General features: G+C 41.6%; 2 protein-coding genes across 7 annotated transcripts in view; one reads left to right on the forward strand and one right to left on the reverse strand.

Moving 5' to 3' along the window:
• The window catches only part of PWWP2A (PWWP domain containing 2A), a 73,839-nt gene that overhangs the window by 40,472 nt on the left and 14,423 nt on the right, over positions 1–18,944 (forward strand). Inside the window, exons 3-4 of one of the 5 annotated variants that reach the window (XM_039460394.2) lie at positions 5,661–5,780; positions 8,290–10,556. The exons of 1 other annotated variant lie outside the window; for it this stretch is intronic. In XM_039460394.2, the coding sequence (XP_039316328.2) occupies positions 5,661–5,780; positions 8,290–8,303 (134 nt within the window). In that variant the 3' untranslated portion in view covers positions 8,304–10,556. Of the gene's footprint in view, positions 1–5,660; positions 5,781–8,289; positions 10,557–18,944 lie in introns of those variants that run through there. 3 more of the 5 variants (XM_039460398.2, XM_074390288.1, XM_074390289.1) reach the window with 3 other exon arrangements.
• Positions 18,301–18,944, reverse strand: part of TTC1 (tetratricopeptide repeat domain 1) — a 52,510-nt gene continuing 51,866 nt past the window's right edge. For both annotated transcript variants that reach the window (XM_010345333.3, XM_003934756.3), the window contains exon 8: positions 18,301–18,916. In XM_010345333.3, the coding sequence (XP_010343635.1) occupies positions 18,783–18,916 (134 nt within the window). In that variant the 3' untranslated portion in view covers positions 18,301–18,782. The remainder of the gene's footprint in view (positions 18,917–18,944) is intronic.

Here is an 18,944-nt window from a genome sequence, read left to right on the forward strand (position 1 = left end):
TAAAAAGAAGTTGAAAACAGTCATTATTTAAATATGGAAGTTTCCTTGTATCATATGAATGTAACAGTTATTTCCTTATACTGCCTTGGAAATCTGAGTCTTAACCAGAAACCTTGATTAAAACTTCTCATAACTTTTTCTATCCTGGTTGTCAGAATCTACAAGGAAAAGCCAAATACTTCATAGCTAAAGTGTTAGCCTGTTATAATCACACTTTTCCCTCTTTTCAAATAAAAACCTTGTAATTATAATGCATATTGGGAGGCGGAGGCAGCTGGATCACCTGAGGTCAGGAGTTGGAAACCAGCCTGGCCAATATGGTGAAACCCCATCTCTACTAAAAATACAAAAGAAAAATTAGCCAGGCTTGGTGGTGGGTGTCTGTAGTCCAAACTACTCAGGAGGCTGAGGCAGGAGAATTTGAACCCAGTAGGCAGAGGTTGCAATGAGCCAAGACTGTGCCACTGCACTCCAGCCTGGGTGACAGAGTGAGACTCCATCTCAAAACAAACAAACAAATGCATATCAGGTTTTAGCAAGAGCTTGCTTTCTTTTTCTTTTTTTTTCTTTCTTTCTTTCTCTTTTTCTCTTCCTTTCTTCCTTCCCTCCTTTCTTTTTCCTTCCTCTCCTTCCCTCCTTCCCTTCTTCCCTCCCTCCCTCACTCCCTCCCTCCCTGTCTTCTCAGTGTCCATTTAGATTCACGTAAAAGCTACTGAAAAGGCTTAGGAGTGTCAGGTAAAATACAGATCTTTTTGATTGCCTGTGGAAAACTTTATAATGTGAGTGTCATCAACTTGAGTGTAGAAATGGATACTTAGGAGTATATATATATAACTTGCCAGTGATGCAGGTGAGTTTAAGCATTCATTAACATTTTTAGGACCCAGTGCCTGGGCTCATGTTTGTAATCCCAGCACTTTGGGAGGCGAGGCAGGAGAATTGTTTCAGCCAGGAGTTTGAGACCAGCCTGGGCAACATGGTGAAACTCTGTCTCTTCAAGAAATATGAAAAAATTAGGTGGGCTTGGTAGCGTATGCTTGTAGTTCCAGCTACTTGGGAGGCCGAGGTGGGAGGATCACATGAGCCTGGTAGCCTGAGGCTGCTGTTAGCCATGATCATGCCGCGGCACTCCAGCCTGGGCAACAGAGTGAGACGCTGTCTCAAAAAAGAAAAAAAAAGAAAAAAGAAAAAAAAAAAAGCAGTTTTGCAACAGCAGTGCTTAATAGCAGGATTTAATTGAGCAAAAGACCATTCCCTTTCATGTTTCAGGCACATGGCTCAAAGTAAAAGCTCTTGAGCCAGACTTGCTAGATTCAAAGCCTGAGTTGGATCAGCCATTTACAAACTATGTAATCTTAGGCAGGTTACTCCAATGCCATCACCTGTGAAACAGGGAGAATAATAGTATCTCCTCATAGGGTAATTGTGAGAATTTAAAAGAATATTTAATGCAATTAAAAAAATGTCTTGCATGAGGCTGTATACATACTTGCTATCATTACTACCACTGCAATCACTTTGTATTGCACAGCAAATTCTGGTAGCTTTTGATACTATCTTTCTGCAGCATGCACTCAGTATAAATGGAAATATAGCAATGTTATTTGTTCCTGAAAATTTCAAGAATCATAGCATGATCATTCACAAGTCTCTGGAAGTAGCATGAACTCATTAAGTTTAATATACATTTGTAGCGGTTAACTGACTCGAAGGTCATGATGATTGTGGTTAAAGGAGACCTGCATTAACACATTTCAACTCTTGCCCCGTTCATTTAACACACAAATTCCAGTGATCTAGTGCTCACTTTCCCATTCTGCTCTCCCTTATGCCAAACACAGGGCCTGACATGAGGAGAAGTGATTATCTTGTGAATGAATGATGAGCAATTCTCATTCAGACACGTCCTAATGACTGATGGCCATCTCAGATGCCCTGCACATCCCATATCCTTCCCATGACACATGACAAGTATCTGAGCTTGTGGGGCTCAATGCAGTGGAGGTCCTATTAGGAGAACTTTGCAAAGATGTTAGAACTACAAAGCTACACTTGTTAGTGTTTAGGTAAATTAGCTGATTTGCATAGATGGCGTGTTCCCCTGGAACTGTAGCATTTTATTATTTTGATGGTTTGCCATATGGTGAAAAAGTGGAGATTAATTTGAACATTTTCGTTTTTATTGCTGCTTGTATGATTGAGTAGATTGTCTCCTCTTTCTAGGCAGGAAATGCCATACATTCCAAGGCCTTGATCTGTGTGTGGTGTGGCCATATTTTCCAGAGGATAGTCATTTTTACCCATGGCTCATTTTTGGGATGCTCTTAATTACAAATATGTCATCTCCCCCAACAGTTTAGTTTTTAGCAAGAAATCTGGCTGGGAGTGGCACATCTTGGTGTGAGTCCTGGTATGCTGGGAAGAGTTACGTGCAGTTTGTCTAAACTCTAGTAAAAGAGCTGGTTAGAAAAATAGCACTAAGGTTAGAAAGCCAGAAGAGCTATTGTAAGATGAGATACTGTTGATGCTTTTCCTGCTCGTTCATGTTGCATCATACTTTACTGTATTAAAATTCATTTTGAGTGTTCAGTGAGATAGTTGGTACATGTCTGTGCTCTTTAGTTTTTAATTGTGGGCTTTCTTTAGGAGCATAAGCTCTACTTTTGTGCATGCTAAGAGGGAGATTGAGGGTTACCCTTTCCTGATTTGCCCCATTACAGTTCTGCTGCTTCCCAAGAATAGTTGCCATTGTTGCACTTAAGCTTTCTCTCAGAGGACAAAATAAGTCATTTCCGATGAAACTGCCACCTTTTCATTGGTCTATCTCTCCACTTACTGCATCACAGCTGGGTGTCCTTGGCTCTTCCTAATGGATATCCTGTATTAGTGGTAAATTTCTAAAGAAAAGCCTTGAGACCCTAAAAGCATTGAGGGGAAGATTATCTTAAACATTAGCACAAAAGACTCACAAGCCAGGCACTGTAGACCAGGAACTGGCTTGTTAATATTTTGATATTTCAGGGGGTTGCAGGTGAGGAATTACACAGGGAAAGATGAGATCATTCTTTGATACATCTTGACTCCTTGCTTAAAATTGAAAAGGAGATTCTTGGCCGGGCGCGGTGGCTCAAGCCTTTAATCCCAGCACTTTGGGAGGCCGAGGCGGGTGGATCACGAGGTCGAGAGATCGAGACCATCCTGGTCAACATGGTGAAACCCCGTCTCTACTAAAAATACAAAAATTAGCTGGGCATGGTGGTGCGTGCCTGTAATCCCAGCTACTCAGGAGGCTGAGGCAGGAGAATTGCCTGAGCCCAGGAGGTGGAGGTTGCGGTGAGCCGAGATCGCGCCATTGCACTCCAGCCTGGGTAACAAGAGCGAAACTCCGTCTCAAAAAAAAAAAAAAAAAAAAAAAGAAAAGGAGATTCTTTAGAATGATTGTTGAAACCTAACAAGTTTTACTTACGGAGGGAAAGGTTCAGAAGATAACTTCTAGTGCATTCAGCTTTCCTTATTCTTGTGTGGTTGCTGTTGGGCTATAGTTAATGGTGTATTAAGTTTTTCCATGAACGGAAGGATAAATACCTCATTATTGAATCTCACCTAAAAAATTATTTTCCCCTGAGTTAAAATTCAGAAGTAATTGGCCGGGCACAGTGGCTCATACCTGTAATCCTAGCACTTTTGGAGGCCGAGGTGGGTGGATCACCTAGGGTCAGGAGTTCAAGACCAGCCTGGCCATCCTGGTGAAACCCCATCTTTTAAAAAAAATTAAAAATTCAGAAGTAATTATTTTTCTAGATCAGGTATATACAAAATGTTTCCTTTTCAAGGTCAGAAAAGTCTTTTTTTTTTTTTTTTTTTGAGACGGAGTTTCGCTCGTTACCCAGGCTGGAGTGCAATGGCGTGATCTTGGTTTACCTCAACCTCCGCCTCCTGGGTTCAGGCAATTCTCCTGCCTCTGCCTCCTGAGTAGCTGGGATTACAGGCACACGCCACCATGCCCAGCTACTTTTTTGTATTTTTAGTAGAGATGGGGTTTCACCATGTTGAAGAGGATGGTCTCTATCTTTTGACCTCGTGATCCACCCGCCTCGGCCTCCCAAAGTGCTGGGATTACAGGCTTGAGCCACCGCGCCTGGCCTAGAAAACTCTTTTATAACGTTTTCATTATATACTATTGCTTTTAATTTAACTTAGCATTAAAAAAAAACAATTTTTTTTTTTTTTTTTTGAGACAGAGTTTCACTCTTGTTACCCAGGCTGGAGTGCAATGGCATGATCTCGGCTCACCGCAACCTCCGCCTCCTGGGTTCAGGCAATTCTCCTGCCTCAGCCTCCTGAGTAGCTGGGATTACAGGCACGTGCCACCATGCCCAGCTAATTTTTTGTATTTTTAGTAGAGACGGGGTTTCACTATGTTGACCGGGATGGTCTCGATCTCTTGACCTCGTGATCCACCCGCCTCGGCCTCCCAAAGTGCTGGGATTACAGGCTTGAGCCACCGCGCCCGGCAAAAAAAGCCACAATTATTATAAAAACTGGATGTTATCTAACTAATGATCCCAGAGTTCACTACATTGATGTGATAGGTGAATTGTTTTTTTATTTATAGTTAGGAAAGTAAGCAAACAAACAAATATGTTTAAAAATTAGGTTTAAGATAGCAGTTCTTCACTTAAATTATGCTTAGTATTTGAAGTTTGTTTTGAAAGCTTAAGTGTCATAAAAAACCTTGTTATAACTGTTAATTCAATGAGGTATTACCTCACAGTAAATTTAGGTACTGCATAGTATGCAAGTGTGGTTATTGGGATTAAAGCAGAAAGAGGTTCAGGAAGTTTTTGGTCATTTTGTAAAAAAGGGTCAAAAGAGGCCAGGTGTGGGGCTCACGTCTATAATCCCAGCACTTTGGAAGGTGGGTGGATCACCTGAGGTCAGGAGTTCAAGACCAGCCTGGCCAAAATGGTGAAAACTCGATCTCTACTAAAAATGCAAAAAAATGGCTGGGTGTGGTAATGTGCGCCTTTAGTCCCAGCTACTCAGAAAGCTGAGGCAGGAGAATTGCTTGAACCTGGGCGGTGGAGGTTGCAGTGAGCTGAGATTGAGCCACTGCACTCTAGCCTGGGCGACAAGAGTGAGACTGTCTCAAAAAATACACAAAAGGGTACTTGAGCTCATTTATTATGTAGTATGGGTAAGGATGATAGGTTCAGCCTTATCTTTGACTACTGACTTCTCCAACACTAGGCTAATGTTAGATTAGATCAGGACTTCTCCAGCACTAGGCTAATGTTAGATTAGTAAAAAGTTTTTTGTTAGGACCATTCAGTGTGAGTTAGCATTTCCCCTTTCATTTGTAAGTTTGCTTGGAGGGCAGAATCTTGGTGTGCCCCATGGCATCTTGCTGCGGATTTGACTTGCGCCAGAGAGTGCCCTCTCCTGGCCAAGGCTGTTGTGTCTACACAGCTCTCAAGTCTGTTTTCATTTAATACCAAAGCTTCTCTTTCTGTGAAGCCAGCAAGTTATCCAGAATAAATTTGTTATGAAAATTCACCTGAATTTTGGTCTTATTTTAAAAGAATTTTTTTTTTTGTAAAATGGATGGATTAAAACACTCGAATGCTTTATTTTTGTTAACTTGGTTTTTTCTACCATAGGTCTCAACAAATGGCAGCTATTACATCAGACAGTGACGAGTCCTGCTGCTCCCTTACAGTGTCTGACAGACCACTGTGGATTCAGACTGGGAGCATTGAAGTTAACAGTGAAACGGGCAGGTCTGTCTGTTTTAAGCCCTGCCACAAAGTGAAGAGGGCATCATGTCATCACTTAATCATTCCTGAAGTAGATTAGGCTAGACTTAAAATAATTCATTAGTTCTTTTTCTTTAGTTTTCATTGACCTTGGTAGCTGGGTGTGCCTCGTGTAGGTGATAGTTTTAATGAATGAAAATAACTTTCCATTGATACTACCTGCCATGTTAAAAAGAGGAGTCTCTTATGAGCTTCTGTGAGTTGAGAGTAGATTATCTTAAGGTGGTAGAAGTTGGGTGTTACCTTGCAGAATTATGTCAGATAGCAACTGAGTCTCCATGGAAAGTCAAGAATACTGGATTTCTTTTATCTTTTCACTATCTCAGTCTTTTTTTGTCACTTTTATATTCATTAAACTTCTTAGTCATTACTTCTTACTGTATATATAAGAATATATATATGAATACATATATGTATATATATTCTTAGTGAATTAGTCTCAAAACCATCATCATTTACATAAAGCAAGTCAAAATTCCAGAGGGTTGTAAAAGATAGTGCTGAAATGTAGTCTATTTCTTTAAGTACATTAATTAACTCCTTGGATAATGCCTAAAAGGCTTAGTTTGGGCCCTACTAAGGCAGCAAAAGTTCAGGGATTTCTGTGTGTGTGTGTTTATGCTGCTTTGAAACTTAGGACTTTTATTGCTTCCTCAAAGTAAGGCTGTTTAACACTCGTGTTTGTACAGCTAGGGAAGAGCTGTATAGTTGGATGGAAGCTGTAATTTGCAAGCTGGGTCAGAGTGGCAAATTTTGAGTTAAGAGATTGCAGCTGGGATTTTGGACACTTATCTACACTTATACGGAGTGATAGCTACCCTTAAGATGATCTCTTGAGGGAATATTGTTTTTTATTTTTCTGCACCTCTCATAGGAATAGTAAGATATGCTTGACTCCTTGCCTTTCCTGCCCTAGACTTCAACTGAACTTGAATAGGCCTCACTAAAATTGAAGCCAAATATCGACAGTCATAAATAAAAGGAAATGGAATTGTACATGGGATTGGCTATTTACCTTTTTTCTTTCAGTTTATAAAATGGGAACATTTGCTCCCACAGTTCTGTGTGAGCCTAAATCTATTAGTATTGCAATCATATTAGTACAGTATCTTAGTTTTAGAAAGAAAAAACTGAGCTCAGTGTATTTTAAGACAGTGTAAATAGTTTTTGTTGTTGTTTTTGTTTTTTTCCAGAGGCAAGGACTACATTCACCTTTCATCTTGATGTGTGTAGTATTTATCCCTAGAGGTCACTTTTCATTGCTTCAGGGGAAACGTGATAGAATACCCTGTGAAATTTATTTTGTAGGCCTTGATCTAGTAAGCGAATGAAGCATGACAACACCAGAAGGCAACATAGAATCAAGTCAGTTCTGTCAAATCCTGAGAAAGATACCATCTGTGAAATGTTTGGAAGTTAAAGAATGGGAAGGATGGGTGGTTTTTCTGTTTTCCTTGTTGCATTGTGTTTGTTGTGTCCGTTATTACTCCACTGAAATACCATTTTTGTTTTAAAAATGGATTTGACCAAAAAAAATTCATCTTTCTTTCCACGGATCATCTCTTTTGGAATTCAAACTCGCATTGGTACTTGGGTTTCCGGGTTTGAGAGACATAACCAGGGACTGTAGGGGTTTCAGGGGCTTCTTTCTACTTTGTAGTATTAGAGGGAGGTTGGTAGTGTTGGGCATTCTGGTCATGCTATTTAGCAGGTATTTTTACAAGCCTTGCCCTTTATAAATATTGCGCTTGTTGTCCTCCTTCTTGTTGGAGGTATGGTGAAGAGGCCTCTGCTGATAATCAGGTTTACTGGTGTAACATGGGATACTGGTCAGTCTAACCAGTGTACGTGTGTTGTTTTCTAGTATCAAAATGGTGCTCTTGATACCTTCTGATATGCTGTGTCTACTTCTGAGGAGGCACCCTCCACTCCCTTCTTTTTTTGCTCTTTGCAAATATGTGGACAGTGTGACCTGCTACTGATTTGCACATAGCCTGGCTCTGTATATAAATTTGCTCCTTAAAACTGTAGGCTAGTCTGCGCTAGTAGAAAGCTGTTGGTGCTTCATAGCAGTCCCCAGCAACTCAGCTGACTCTCAGAGTATTATTCTGTGAAATGGCAATATAAATAACAAAGTTAAAATTCCCTTGTCATTAGGCAAATATTTATAAGCAAGTATTTTAAAAAAACATTCAAGTGCACATTGATTATGTAAAGAGGACAGCCATTTTACTTGTTTTGGAAACTGACCTGATAATACTTTAGAAATAACATGAATATTTCTGCTGGTTTAGAGTGGCAGTAAGTTGTTTTCCCAAAACAACATTGGTCAGGTTTAACCGATTTAAAAGAAAAAATCAGGTGTGATCCCACAATCTACATAGGGCTTAATTTAAACAACAAGGACATCATTTTCCTCATATAATTGCTTGTGCTTAACTACATTTTCTTCCTTTTCTTTACTATATTTCAGCACAAAGACATTAGCAGGCTGCTGGTTTCATGGACCTGTACCACAATGACACAGAGAACACCAGAGCATCAGGACTGAATGAAATTGGAGTTTTTAAAGCTGCACTAAGAAGTAAATGTTAAGGCAGTGGTTAAAAACAACAGTCTATAAAGGGGCACTTGCAAATTGTGCTATATTAAACCGAAGAAGGGTATTAGGGAATATTTACGAAAAATAAACTATTGCAATAAATTATGCATGAGATGAGGAGAAAAATGATGTGAAATACATACAAGAGCTCACTTGAATTTTATGTATGAAGAAACACTGACAGTAACTTCTTTTGAATGTGAAGTTCTTATCAGTACAGTTTGGACAGGCCTAAAAGGCATGGGATGATGCAGAAATGCTGAAGTTTTTTCATACTTAAACTGTGCTTTCTCAAGGTTTAGGTTAATTAGTTCAGATATGAGCAAAGGTATTTCCAAAATGGCTCTCCTATAAAACAGCAATAGTCACAGATGCCAAGGCCAGTGTTTCCTTCAGGGTGCCAGTAGAAACAGCAGAAAGTAACATCCTGCTGAAAGGATGGCAAAGTGCCCCGCCCCACCCCACAAGCAAAATTTGGATCTTTTCTTTCTTTAATAAAGCAGGGCTATATTGTCTTGAATATATGTTTGCTTGTTAGAACATATTAAGATATATTTATTTGCCACTAGTATTTAACATTTTGTGCACATTTTCATAATTACATTCTTATCTTTCAAATTTTGACTCAAAGTGGATAGGTTAGTGTTGATTTTGGAGTGCAAAGATATACTCCAAGAGCTAGTTCTTAATTCTGCTGAGCTGGAAAGCATTTTATTATTGTCTGTATCCTTACTGGTTTTATCTAGTTCAAAAAAGGTGACATCGTCTAAATTTTGATGTGGACTTCTCTCTACAGAGCCCCTCCTAAGTGCAAGAAATTCTAACAGGTGTCAGTAGGACTTGGCCCTGGGGAACAAGTGGCAGGAACAGGATCCTTTAAAACAGTGTCAAACTTTTCATGCATGGAGCATGAATTCTTACTAATAGAGACTATAATTTTTTTCTTGTCTTTGGTAAATATTATTTAAAAAAACCTTAATTTTTCTTTTTTAATGAATGGAGAAAACATGAGAAAACCAGATGGACCTGTTAGTACTACATTTTTAAGGCATTTTATATTTGATGGTGCCGTACTTTTAATAATAAAACTGAAGTTTTTTAGTGGTAATACTGATTTATTTTTTAAACCATAAAGATAATCCATATTGATTATTACAAAAAAAGGGAAAATATGCCAAAAAATAGAAAACCGTAAAATTCATATGAAGCAACGTAACAGATAACTGAGCACTTGGCTCAAGTAGTCAGACTTTCCATAATGTTACTGTATAAGTTTGGAATTACCTATTAACCCCAGGCTGAGGATTAACAAAAGGTTCTGGGTGAGTTTTAAAACGTTTAATATGCCTATGATTTGTTTTACAACTTGAAGAAAAGGCAGGCAGTCTTGTTTCTAATGAGTTTAATGCAAATTCTAATTATACTGCAAATAATTTAAAGTTTTGATTGCATTCTACAATTGTCTGTTTGGAAAATTCCATATTATGGAGTCATTATATATTTTATCAGATCAGAAAAAGTCAGCTCAGGAACTGTAGCAGCAGGGAATTCTAAAGATGACATGAACTATACTATAGGGGTGCCCTACTCTATGTGGCCTAGAGCTTTGGTTTGGGTCAGTCTTGTTCTTTCAGATACCTAACACCAGCAGTACCTTTCAGACTTACTTCAAGAACCAGATAACTCCCAAGCCATGGTGGAATTATATGAATTGTATAAACAAGATTTTTAATTAAGCTTTAGAATTCTTTATTTGTGTAGAGTGATGGAAATGACCAAGAAGTAATAATATCAAGCAAAAGAATTGGGAGGATCAGGTTTTAAGTATATAAATTGTTTTTTCTCATGGCGTATTCTCAAAGCTGTTTTGTTACAAACCAAATTTTTATTTAAACTTGGTGGTATTTAAAATCTAGACCTACCATGTTGCTATTTCACTTTCATTGCTTTAGTTGCTTAATATTTAAGCTTTGCTTCATGCTACCTTTTGTCTGTATTTCAATCTTCATAAGCCTGTTTTGTTTTGTAGACTTGAATGATAAAAATTGTTTCTCATCTGAAGTATGCTCAGAGTTTTAAATGTTAAAGAGTGTTGTGTAACCTTTATCCAATAAAGTCTTTGATTTTTTAAAAAATTAGTTATTTAAAAACCATGTTTACTTTTTAGGAGTTAGATTTTAAACATTTTTTTTTGTGTAACTATTACAGTTCAGTCACTAGTTATACTTTAGGGAGCTGTTTTGAGTAGCAGTGCTTCCTAAGGAGAACAGCCTGTAGGTTTCTAATCACTAAGAGATTTTTTTTTTTTTTTTGAGACAGAGGTTCACTCTTGTTACCCAGGCTGGAGTGCAATGGCGCGATCTCAGCTCACCGCAACCTCCGCCTCCTGGGTTCAGGCAATTCTCCTGTCTCAACCTCCTGAGTAGCTGGGATTACAGGCACACGCCAGCTAATGTTTTGTATTTTTTTTAGTAGAGACGGGGTTTCACCTTGTTGTCCAGGATGGTCTCGATCTCTTGACCTTGTGATCCACCCACCTCGGCCTCCCAAAGTGCTGGGATTACAGGCTTGAGCCACTGCGCCTGGCATCACTAAGAGATTTTTATGGGACCTCTTTATGTCCAAGGATAGAGGAAAGGTGAATGGTTTAATTAGGACCCTGCACACAAACATAACTTTTTTTTTTTTTTTTTTTTTTTGAGATGGAGTCTAGCTCTGTTGCCCAGGGTGGAGTGCAGTGGCACAATCTTAGCTCACTGTAACCTCTGCCTCATGGGTTCAAGTGAGGCAGCCTCCTGAGTAGCTGGGACTACAGATGTGTACCACCACACCTGGCTAATATTTTGTAATTTTAGTAGAGACAGGGTTTAGCCATGTTAGCCAGGATGGTCTTGATCTCCTGACCTCGTGATCTGCCTACCTTGGCCTCCTAAAGTGCTGGGATTACAAGCGTGAGCCACTGTGCCCTGCCACATTAACTGCTTTTCCATACAAGCAACCTGCCCTTCAAAGTTGGATATAATTATCTACTGCTGAGTTTATTTTGTTTTCTTTTGTTTTAATTTTAAGGTATCCTGCTCTTATGGATAAATGGCTGCTGCTTTAAGAGCCCAGCATGTTCAGTGAAAGGTCAGGAGTTTGATCTAAAAATCAGAAACCCTTGGTTATCAGGAAAAAGTTAGCCTTTTAAGACCTACAGACAGTTCATAGGACTGACCCAGAAACTTAGGTCAATGTACTTTTTTTTTTCCTGTTTCAGAAAGGTAATCCTTTGGCTGCCTGTTATTCCAGAGTACATGAAGGCTTTAATCTCAAACATTCTCCCATTTCAGTTTCTCTAAATGAGTATAAAAAAGAGACCACAGGAACCTGGCTCTGCTCATATCTTTTTTCTCTCAAGTTTCTCACTAATGAAAATGGAACAGGCCAGTCATGGTGGCTCACATCTGTAATCCCAGCACTTTGGGAGGCTGAGGTGGGTGGATCATTTGAGGTCAGGAGTTCAAGACCAGCCTGGCCAACATGGTGAAACCCCATCTCCACTTAAAAAAAAAAAAAAAAAAAAAAAAAAAAATTAGTGGGTGTGGTGGCACATGCCTGTAGTCCCAGCTACTCTGAGAGGCTGAGGCAGGAGAATCACTTGAGCCTGGGAGGTGGAGGTTGCAGTGAGCCAAGATCATGTCACTGCACTCTGGCCTGGGCAATAGAGCGAGACTCTGTCTCAAAAAAAAGAACAAATGGAACAGAGAGGACAGGGAAGATTAACAAGCCATGTGCTCTTATCTGAGAAGGCCTACATGAGACTCAACTCCTACAAGATGTAGAGAAGGAGAGTGATGCAACCCATAGATGCAATTGAAAATTATACTGATGCTGGCCTTTACGTAAGAAAGTGTAAGTTCATGCCGGGTGCGGTGGCTCACTCCTGTAATCTCAGCACTGAGGCCGAGGCAGATGGATTACCTGAGGTCAGGAGTTCGAGACCAGCCTGACCAACATGGAGAAACCCTGTCTCTACTAAAAATACAAAATTAGGCCGCGGTGGCTCACGCCTGTAATCCCAGCACTTTGGGAGGCTGACGCGGGTGGATCACCCGAGGTCAGGATTCTTGAGACCAGCCTGACGAACATGGTGAAACCTACAAAAAAAAAAAAAAGAATATTAGCCAGGTGTGGTGGTGCATGCCTGTAATCCCAGCTAGGAGGCTGAGACAGGAGAATCGCTTGAACCAAGGAGGTGGAGATTGCAGTGAGCTGAGAACACGCCAGCCTGGGCAACAAGAGTGAAACTGTCTCCAAAAGAAAAGCGTAAGTTCATTTTTTCTCTTTCAAGTAAAGATTTTTTTGTTGCTATTCACTGAGGGTGGTGGCAAAATATTACAGAAAATATTTAGGGAAAGTTATAGATTAGTCTTTTTTTTTTTTTTTTTTTTGAGACGGAGTTTCGCTCTTGTTACCCAGGCTGGAGTGCAATGGCGCGATCTCGGCTCACCGCAACCTCCGCCTCCTGGGTTCAGGCAATTCTCCTGCCTCAGCCTCCTGAGTAGCTCGGATTACAGGCATGTGCCACCATGCCCAGCTACTTTTTTTTGTATTTTTAGTAGAGACGGGGTTTCACCATATTGACCAGGACGGTCTTGATCTCTTGACCTGGTGATCCACCCGCCTCGGCCTCCCAAAGTGCTGGGATTACAGGCTTGAGCCACCGCGCCCGGCCTTAGATTAGTCTTAAACCTTTAGGATGGCCGAAAGATTTTATTGGGGCAGGCCAAAGGTGGCTGGCCAGTCCATTATGTTAAGATAGGGAGAGACAGAGAAAGTCTAAGGCCTTATCCCACACCCATTTCTCTCCACTGTTTACTCATGCAAATTTTGTGCTGAGTGGTCTCTCCAAAAGGGAATTACCTGTTTATAGCATTTACTCTGGCCTGGAACTTAAAGCTTTTTATCATTTGTAAAACCTCTCTCTTAACCATGTTAATTATCCACAAGTGTGTTAACTTAGAACCTCTGTTGTAAAATCTTAACCGAATAAAAGTGAAAGACACATTTTGCCCTCTGAAAGCAGCCAACGGCCATCCCTAGCCCACTTGTAACAATGTCATGGTGTGAAAGTGCATTCATTCATCCGTCCTTGAGTCAAGGTCTGCAGATCAGACTTCCGAAGACGGTGACCCATATCTCAATTTTTTTTTTTCAAATTAAAAAAATAGAGATGAGGTCTCACTATGTTGCCCAGTCTGGTCTCAAACTCTTGGGCTCAAGCAGTCCTCCTACCTTGGCTTTTCAAAGTGTTGGGATTACAGGCATGAGCCACTGCACCTGGCCATGATTCTTTTCTCAGAATAAGACTATCTGAATTTAAAAATTTATGTACTGGCCGGGCGCGGTGGCTCAAGCCTGTAATCCCAGCACTTTGGGAGGCCGAGGCGGGTGGATCACGAGGTCAGGAGATCGAGACCATCCTGGTCAACATGGTGAAACCCCGTCTCTACTAAAAATACAAAAAATCAGCTGGGCATGGTGGCACGTGCCTGTAGTCCCAGCGACTCGGGAGGCTGAGGCAGGAGAATTGCCTGAACCCAGGAGGCGGAGGTTGCGGTGAGCCGAGATCGCGCCATTGCACTCCAGCCTGGGTAACAAGAGTGAAACTCCATCTCAAAAAAAAAAAAAAAAAAAAAAAAAAAAAAAAAAAAAAAAAAAATTTATGTATTTATTTTTTGAGACAGAGTTTTGCTCGTTGCCCAGGCTGGAGTGCAATGGCACAATTTTGGCTCACTGCAACCTCCACCTCCTGGGTTCAAGCAAGTCTCTTGCCTCAGCCTCCTGAGTAGCTGGGATTACAGGCATGTGCCACCACACCCGGCTAATTTTATATTTTTAGTAGAGAAGGGGTTTCTCTACGTTGGTCAGGCTAGTCTTGAACTCCTGACCTCAAGTGATCCACCCACCTTGGCCTCCCAAAGTGCTGGGATTACAGGTGTGAGCCACCACGCCTGGCCAGAATATGTTGTTTTTTAAGCATCTTTTTCTCTAGTGATTAGCATGCTGCCAAATCTTTGCTTAATTGGAATGAAATTTTTTTTTTTTTTTTTTTTTTAGACAGAGTCTTGCTGTATCACCCAGCAAGGAGAAGTACTCCTGGGTTCAAGCACTTCTACTGTCTTAGCCTCCCGATTGGCTGGGATTACAGGTGTCTGGCTAAGTTTTGTATTTTTAGTAGAGATGGGGTTTCTCCATGTTGGCTAGGCTAGTCTTGAACTCCTGATCTCAAGTGATCCACCCACCTTAGCATCCCAAAGTGCTGTGATTACAGGAGTGAACCACTGTGCCTGGCTTGGAATGAAATTTCATAGCCTTAACAATTCCTTTGCTTTGGTCAAGAAGGTAGTGAGCTTGGGGTGAAGGAGAGCACAATTCAGGAAAAGTGTGCCAGAACAAGAGAGAGAGAGTTGGCCAAACACAGTGGGAAGTCATTGTCTTCAAGAATTAAGAGTACTGGCTGGGCGTGGTGGCTCACGCCCGTAATCCAAGCACTTTGGAGGCCAAGGCGGGCGGATCACCTGAGGTCAGGAGTTCAAAACCAGCCTGACCAAGATGGTGAAACACCGTCTTTTTTTTTTTTTTTTGGAGATGGAGTTTCGCTCTTGTTACCCAGGCTGGAGTGCAATGGCGTGATCTTGGCTCACCGCAACCTCCGCCCCCTGGGTTCAGGCAATTTTCCTGCCTCAGCCTCCTGAGTAGCTGGGATTACAGGCACGAGCCACCATGCCCAGCTATTTTTTTGTATTTTTAGTAGAGATAGGGTTTCACCATGTTGACCAGGATGGTCTCGATCTCTCAACCTCGTGATCCACCCGCCTCGGCCTCCCAAAGTGCTAGGATTACAGGCTTGATCCACCGCACCCGGCCGGGAAACACCGTCTTTAAAAAAAAAAAAAAAGAATTAAGAGTATTTTCAGGGTTAGTCCTTTCATCATTTCCTTCTGAGGCAAGTTTATAGGAGCAGCTTTCTAAAGGAGGGAAAGTGGATTGGTGATGTTAAAAGAAAGATGTTTTTATACTAATAAACTGCCCTAGTTTAGAGGTAGGAGACATGGATTATAATATCAGTTCTGTCAATGACCTGTGATAGCAAAGTCTGCTACACAGTAGCCTCACTGGCAAAATGGCGTGTAGAAATCCATCTCATCAAGCTCTTCAGTTCCTACTCAGCCAAGTCCAAAACCTCTGGGGAGATACCAGGAATTGTTTTTGTTTTTGTTTTTGAGATGGAGTCTCGCTCTGTTGCCCAGGCTGGAATGCAGTGGCACGATCTCAGCTCACTGCAACCTCTGCCTGCTGAGTTCCAGTGATTCTCTTGCCTCAGCCTCCTGAGTAGCTGGGATTACAGGCATGCGCCACCACGCCCAGCTAATTTTTGTATTTTTAGATTTTTAGTAGAGACGGGGTTTCACCATGTTGGTCAGGCTGGTCTCAAACTCCTGACCTTGTGATCCACCCCCGCCCACTCCCGGCCTCCCAAAGTGTTGGCATTACAGGCGTGAGCCACCTCACCTGGCCAGGAATTTTTGTTTTTGTTAATTGGGATATAATCCACTGTTTCTGAGTTTTGTTTAAGCTCAGTGTCTAAGTCCTCTGGATCCTGTGAGGATAGCTCAAAATTTGGGTGATCTTGTAAATAAGTTGAACTATAACATCATTGTGAAGTGCCTTGAGGTAAAAGAGGAGCCTGACATGTCAATGGCCAGAAAGGCACAGCCACAGCCTTTAGTAAGACAGAGCAGCCTTACCTAAGACAAAGGTGGATGTGACCCTTCACATATCTAGATGCAGCTTTCTTAACACCTGTAGGAAATGAGGTGGGCCAGACAAGCTTCTGCAGCATAAGCTGAAACCATAATCCCCAGCCTCTGATGCTAATTCAGAATCCAATCCAATCAGGCTGCAGAGCAGTCCTGGCTCACTGCAGTCTTGACCTCCAGGTCTCAGGCGATCCTCTGACCTCAGCTTCCTGAATAGCTGGGACCATAGGCACACGACCAGGCCTGGGTAATTCAGAACCACACTGCCCTAGGAAACTATCAGGCCTTTTTTCCCAGTTAAGTTGATGGGCAAAGTTACAAACAGCATTTAATTTTGGGGCAATCAAACTACGCCCTGCAAACTTGAGACCAAGTACCGGGTATAGCTTACCAAAGCCTACTCCTTTGATGTTTAATTACTATTATTTTTCCCACCTCTGTTCCCTTACTTCCCATCCCTGAGGACTTTCAGGTTTGTGGATTTCTGACTTTTAGTTGGAGGCACCAACTGGAAGCCTTTTGCCACTGGCTCAAACAGCAGCTGCTGGGTGTGAGTCCTGGTGGGATGTCTCTGATGTGGACATCAATCTGGTACTGCAGGCTGCAGAAGGACAATGAGATTCCAGTATCTTCAAATCCACCTCTTCACATTTGAAACCAAGAGTTTCTCCAAAAGCGTTTTTGGATGGGTACTCCCTTTACATCCATCATGACGACTGATGGCTGCTGAGCCCAGTGCCTGATAGCGGATCCCACCTTAGTAGGCCATATTTTTCTGCAAGCAGAACCGGCAGCTGGGAGTGACAGAAATGAAGACTGGCTGATACTGGGTCACTGCCACAAATCACTCGCTGTGGGTTTCCTTGGCGGTAAGGCAGTAGGCCCTGCTGTGCCTTGGTGAAGGGGGAAATGTGAGCTTCCGATTTCCCCTCAAGTAAAAGGAAAAAGAAAGCAAGGAATCATATTTCTAGTTCTGGCTGATGGAACTTAACTTTTGTATGATGGCACTTATTCCTAGCTTGCAGATCTCACAGGGTTGGGCAATTAGGAGAAAATCTGATGTTAATGTTTTTATAGAATATCTCAGCTATTTGTAAAAGTAAACCAGTATAATAAATCCCTGTGTATACATCCTAGCTTTAACAATTACCAACTTGTGGCCAAGAAGATAGGCTGCCATTAAAGATAGTGTCTATGGCCGGGCGCGGTGGCTCAAGCCTGTAATCCCAGCACTTTGGGAGGCCAAGGCAGGTGGATCACGAGGTCAAGAGATCGAGACTATCCTAGTCAACATGGTGAAACCCTGTCTCTACTAAAAACACAAAAATTAGCTGGGCATGGTGGCGCGTGCCTGTAGTCCCAGCTACTCAGGAGACTGAGGCAGGAGAATTGCTTGAACCCAGGAGACGGAGGTTGCGGTGAGCCGAGATCGCGCCATTGCACTCCAGCCTGGGTAACAAGAGCGAAACTCTGTCTCAAAAACAACAATAACAACAACAACAAACAAAAAACAGAAAGATAAAAAGCTTTTAGGAACAGAGCAGAAGAACCACATAGCCCTTAACACTGGGAGTATGACTGGCTACTGCACGTCACTTACAGAATTATATGTGTAATTTACTTACAAGATGTAACTTGCATGTCAGTGCTTTTGACACACAAACCAGAGCAGCTGCGAGCTTTTCACTAGTATCAACCGATGAGTAGAAAAATATTCTATCTTTGACACCTTTGGGTTCATGTAGTTTAAAAGAATATGGTGGTGTTCTGTGATTCATATACTACCATTCCTCAATGAAGCTATTTAAAAAAAATTAACATTTGGTCAAAAACAGATTTATAATTATCTACACAAACGTGGTGGGGCCCAAAACAGCTTGTAAGGTGGACTTTATGAATTCTAGTGCATGGTAGAATGGTCAGCTCTTCAAGATAAATCATCAAGGCAACAAAAACTGGGCAGATTTGTGGAATTTGGAATCAGTAACCCTGCTTAAAACCAACACTGCTCCCAAGGCCAGAAAAGGCTTCTGCCTTAGCTGTCGTTAGTGACAAAATTCACAACCTAGTCCAGACCTAAGCACAGAAAGCTTTTATTACCACAGAGGAAATCAGGAAATGCTGGAGACAGCCTCGTTAGCTGTGTGATCAGGGAGGGGGCAGGCAGGCAGGCAGGAACCTGTCATCAGTCATGTCTAGGCAGTCTCCCAACCAACAGGTCTGCTTGGTTCAGGAGAGGCTTTGGTGGGCTGTGTGTCTGTGTAACTCAGGAAGGACAGCCTCGACAAATGGGCCTCTTCCTGGACAAAGGACAGCCAGAACTGGGAGACCAGCTGCACAGACATCACCTTAAAATGGAAATCAAATTAGGTTCATTACATCAGGAAGACATTTCACCCTGATCACAAAAGAGGGAAAAGGGAGCACTAGGCTCTGCTGGATAGCCTTTCTTTTAGATAAGATGCTTTTAAAAGTTAAACATTGGTAGGGCCTTTCCCCTTGCTAACAGCACACAGCACACAATTTTCAAGTCAGCTTCTAAAGCTATTGTTATCTTTGTTATCTGTTATTATTTGGATTTTGAACGAAATTGATGGAGTAGGAGCCAGTAGAGGAATCCTGTTTGATCTGGAAATTTTCCGTGGAGAGCCCAAAAGGTCGGAGTACCAAGTTCCCAAGATCTTTTAATTTACCTGTAACGTAAAAGCAAAGACTCAAATG

This window comes from Saimiri boliviensis, chromosome 20, assembly GCF_048565385.1.
Source record: "Saimiri boliviensis isolate mSaiBol1 chromosome 20, mSaiBol1.pri, whole genome shotgun sequence".
NCBI classification, from domain to species: domain Eukaryota; kingdom Metazoa; phylum Chordata; class Mammalia; order Primates; family Cebidae; genus Saimiri; species Saimiri boliviensis.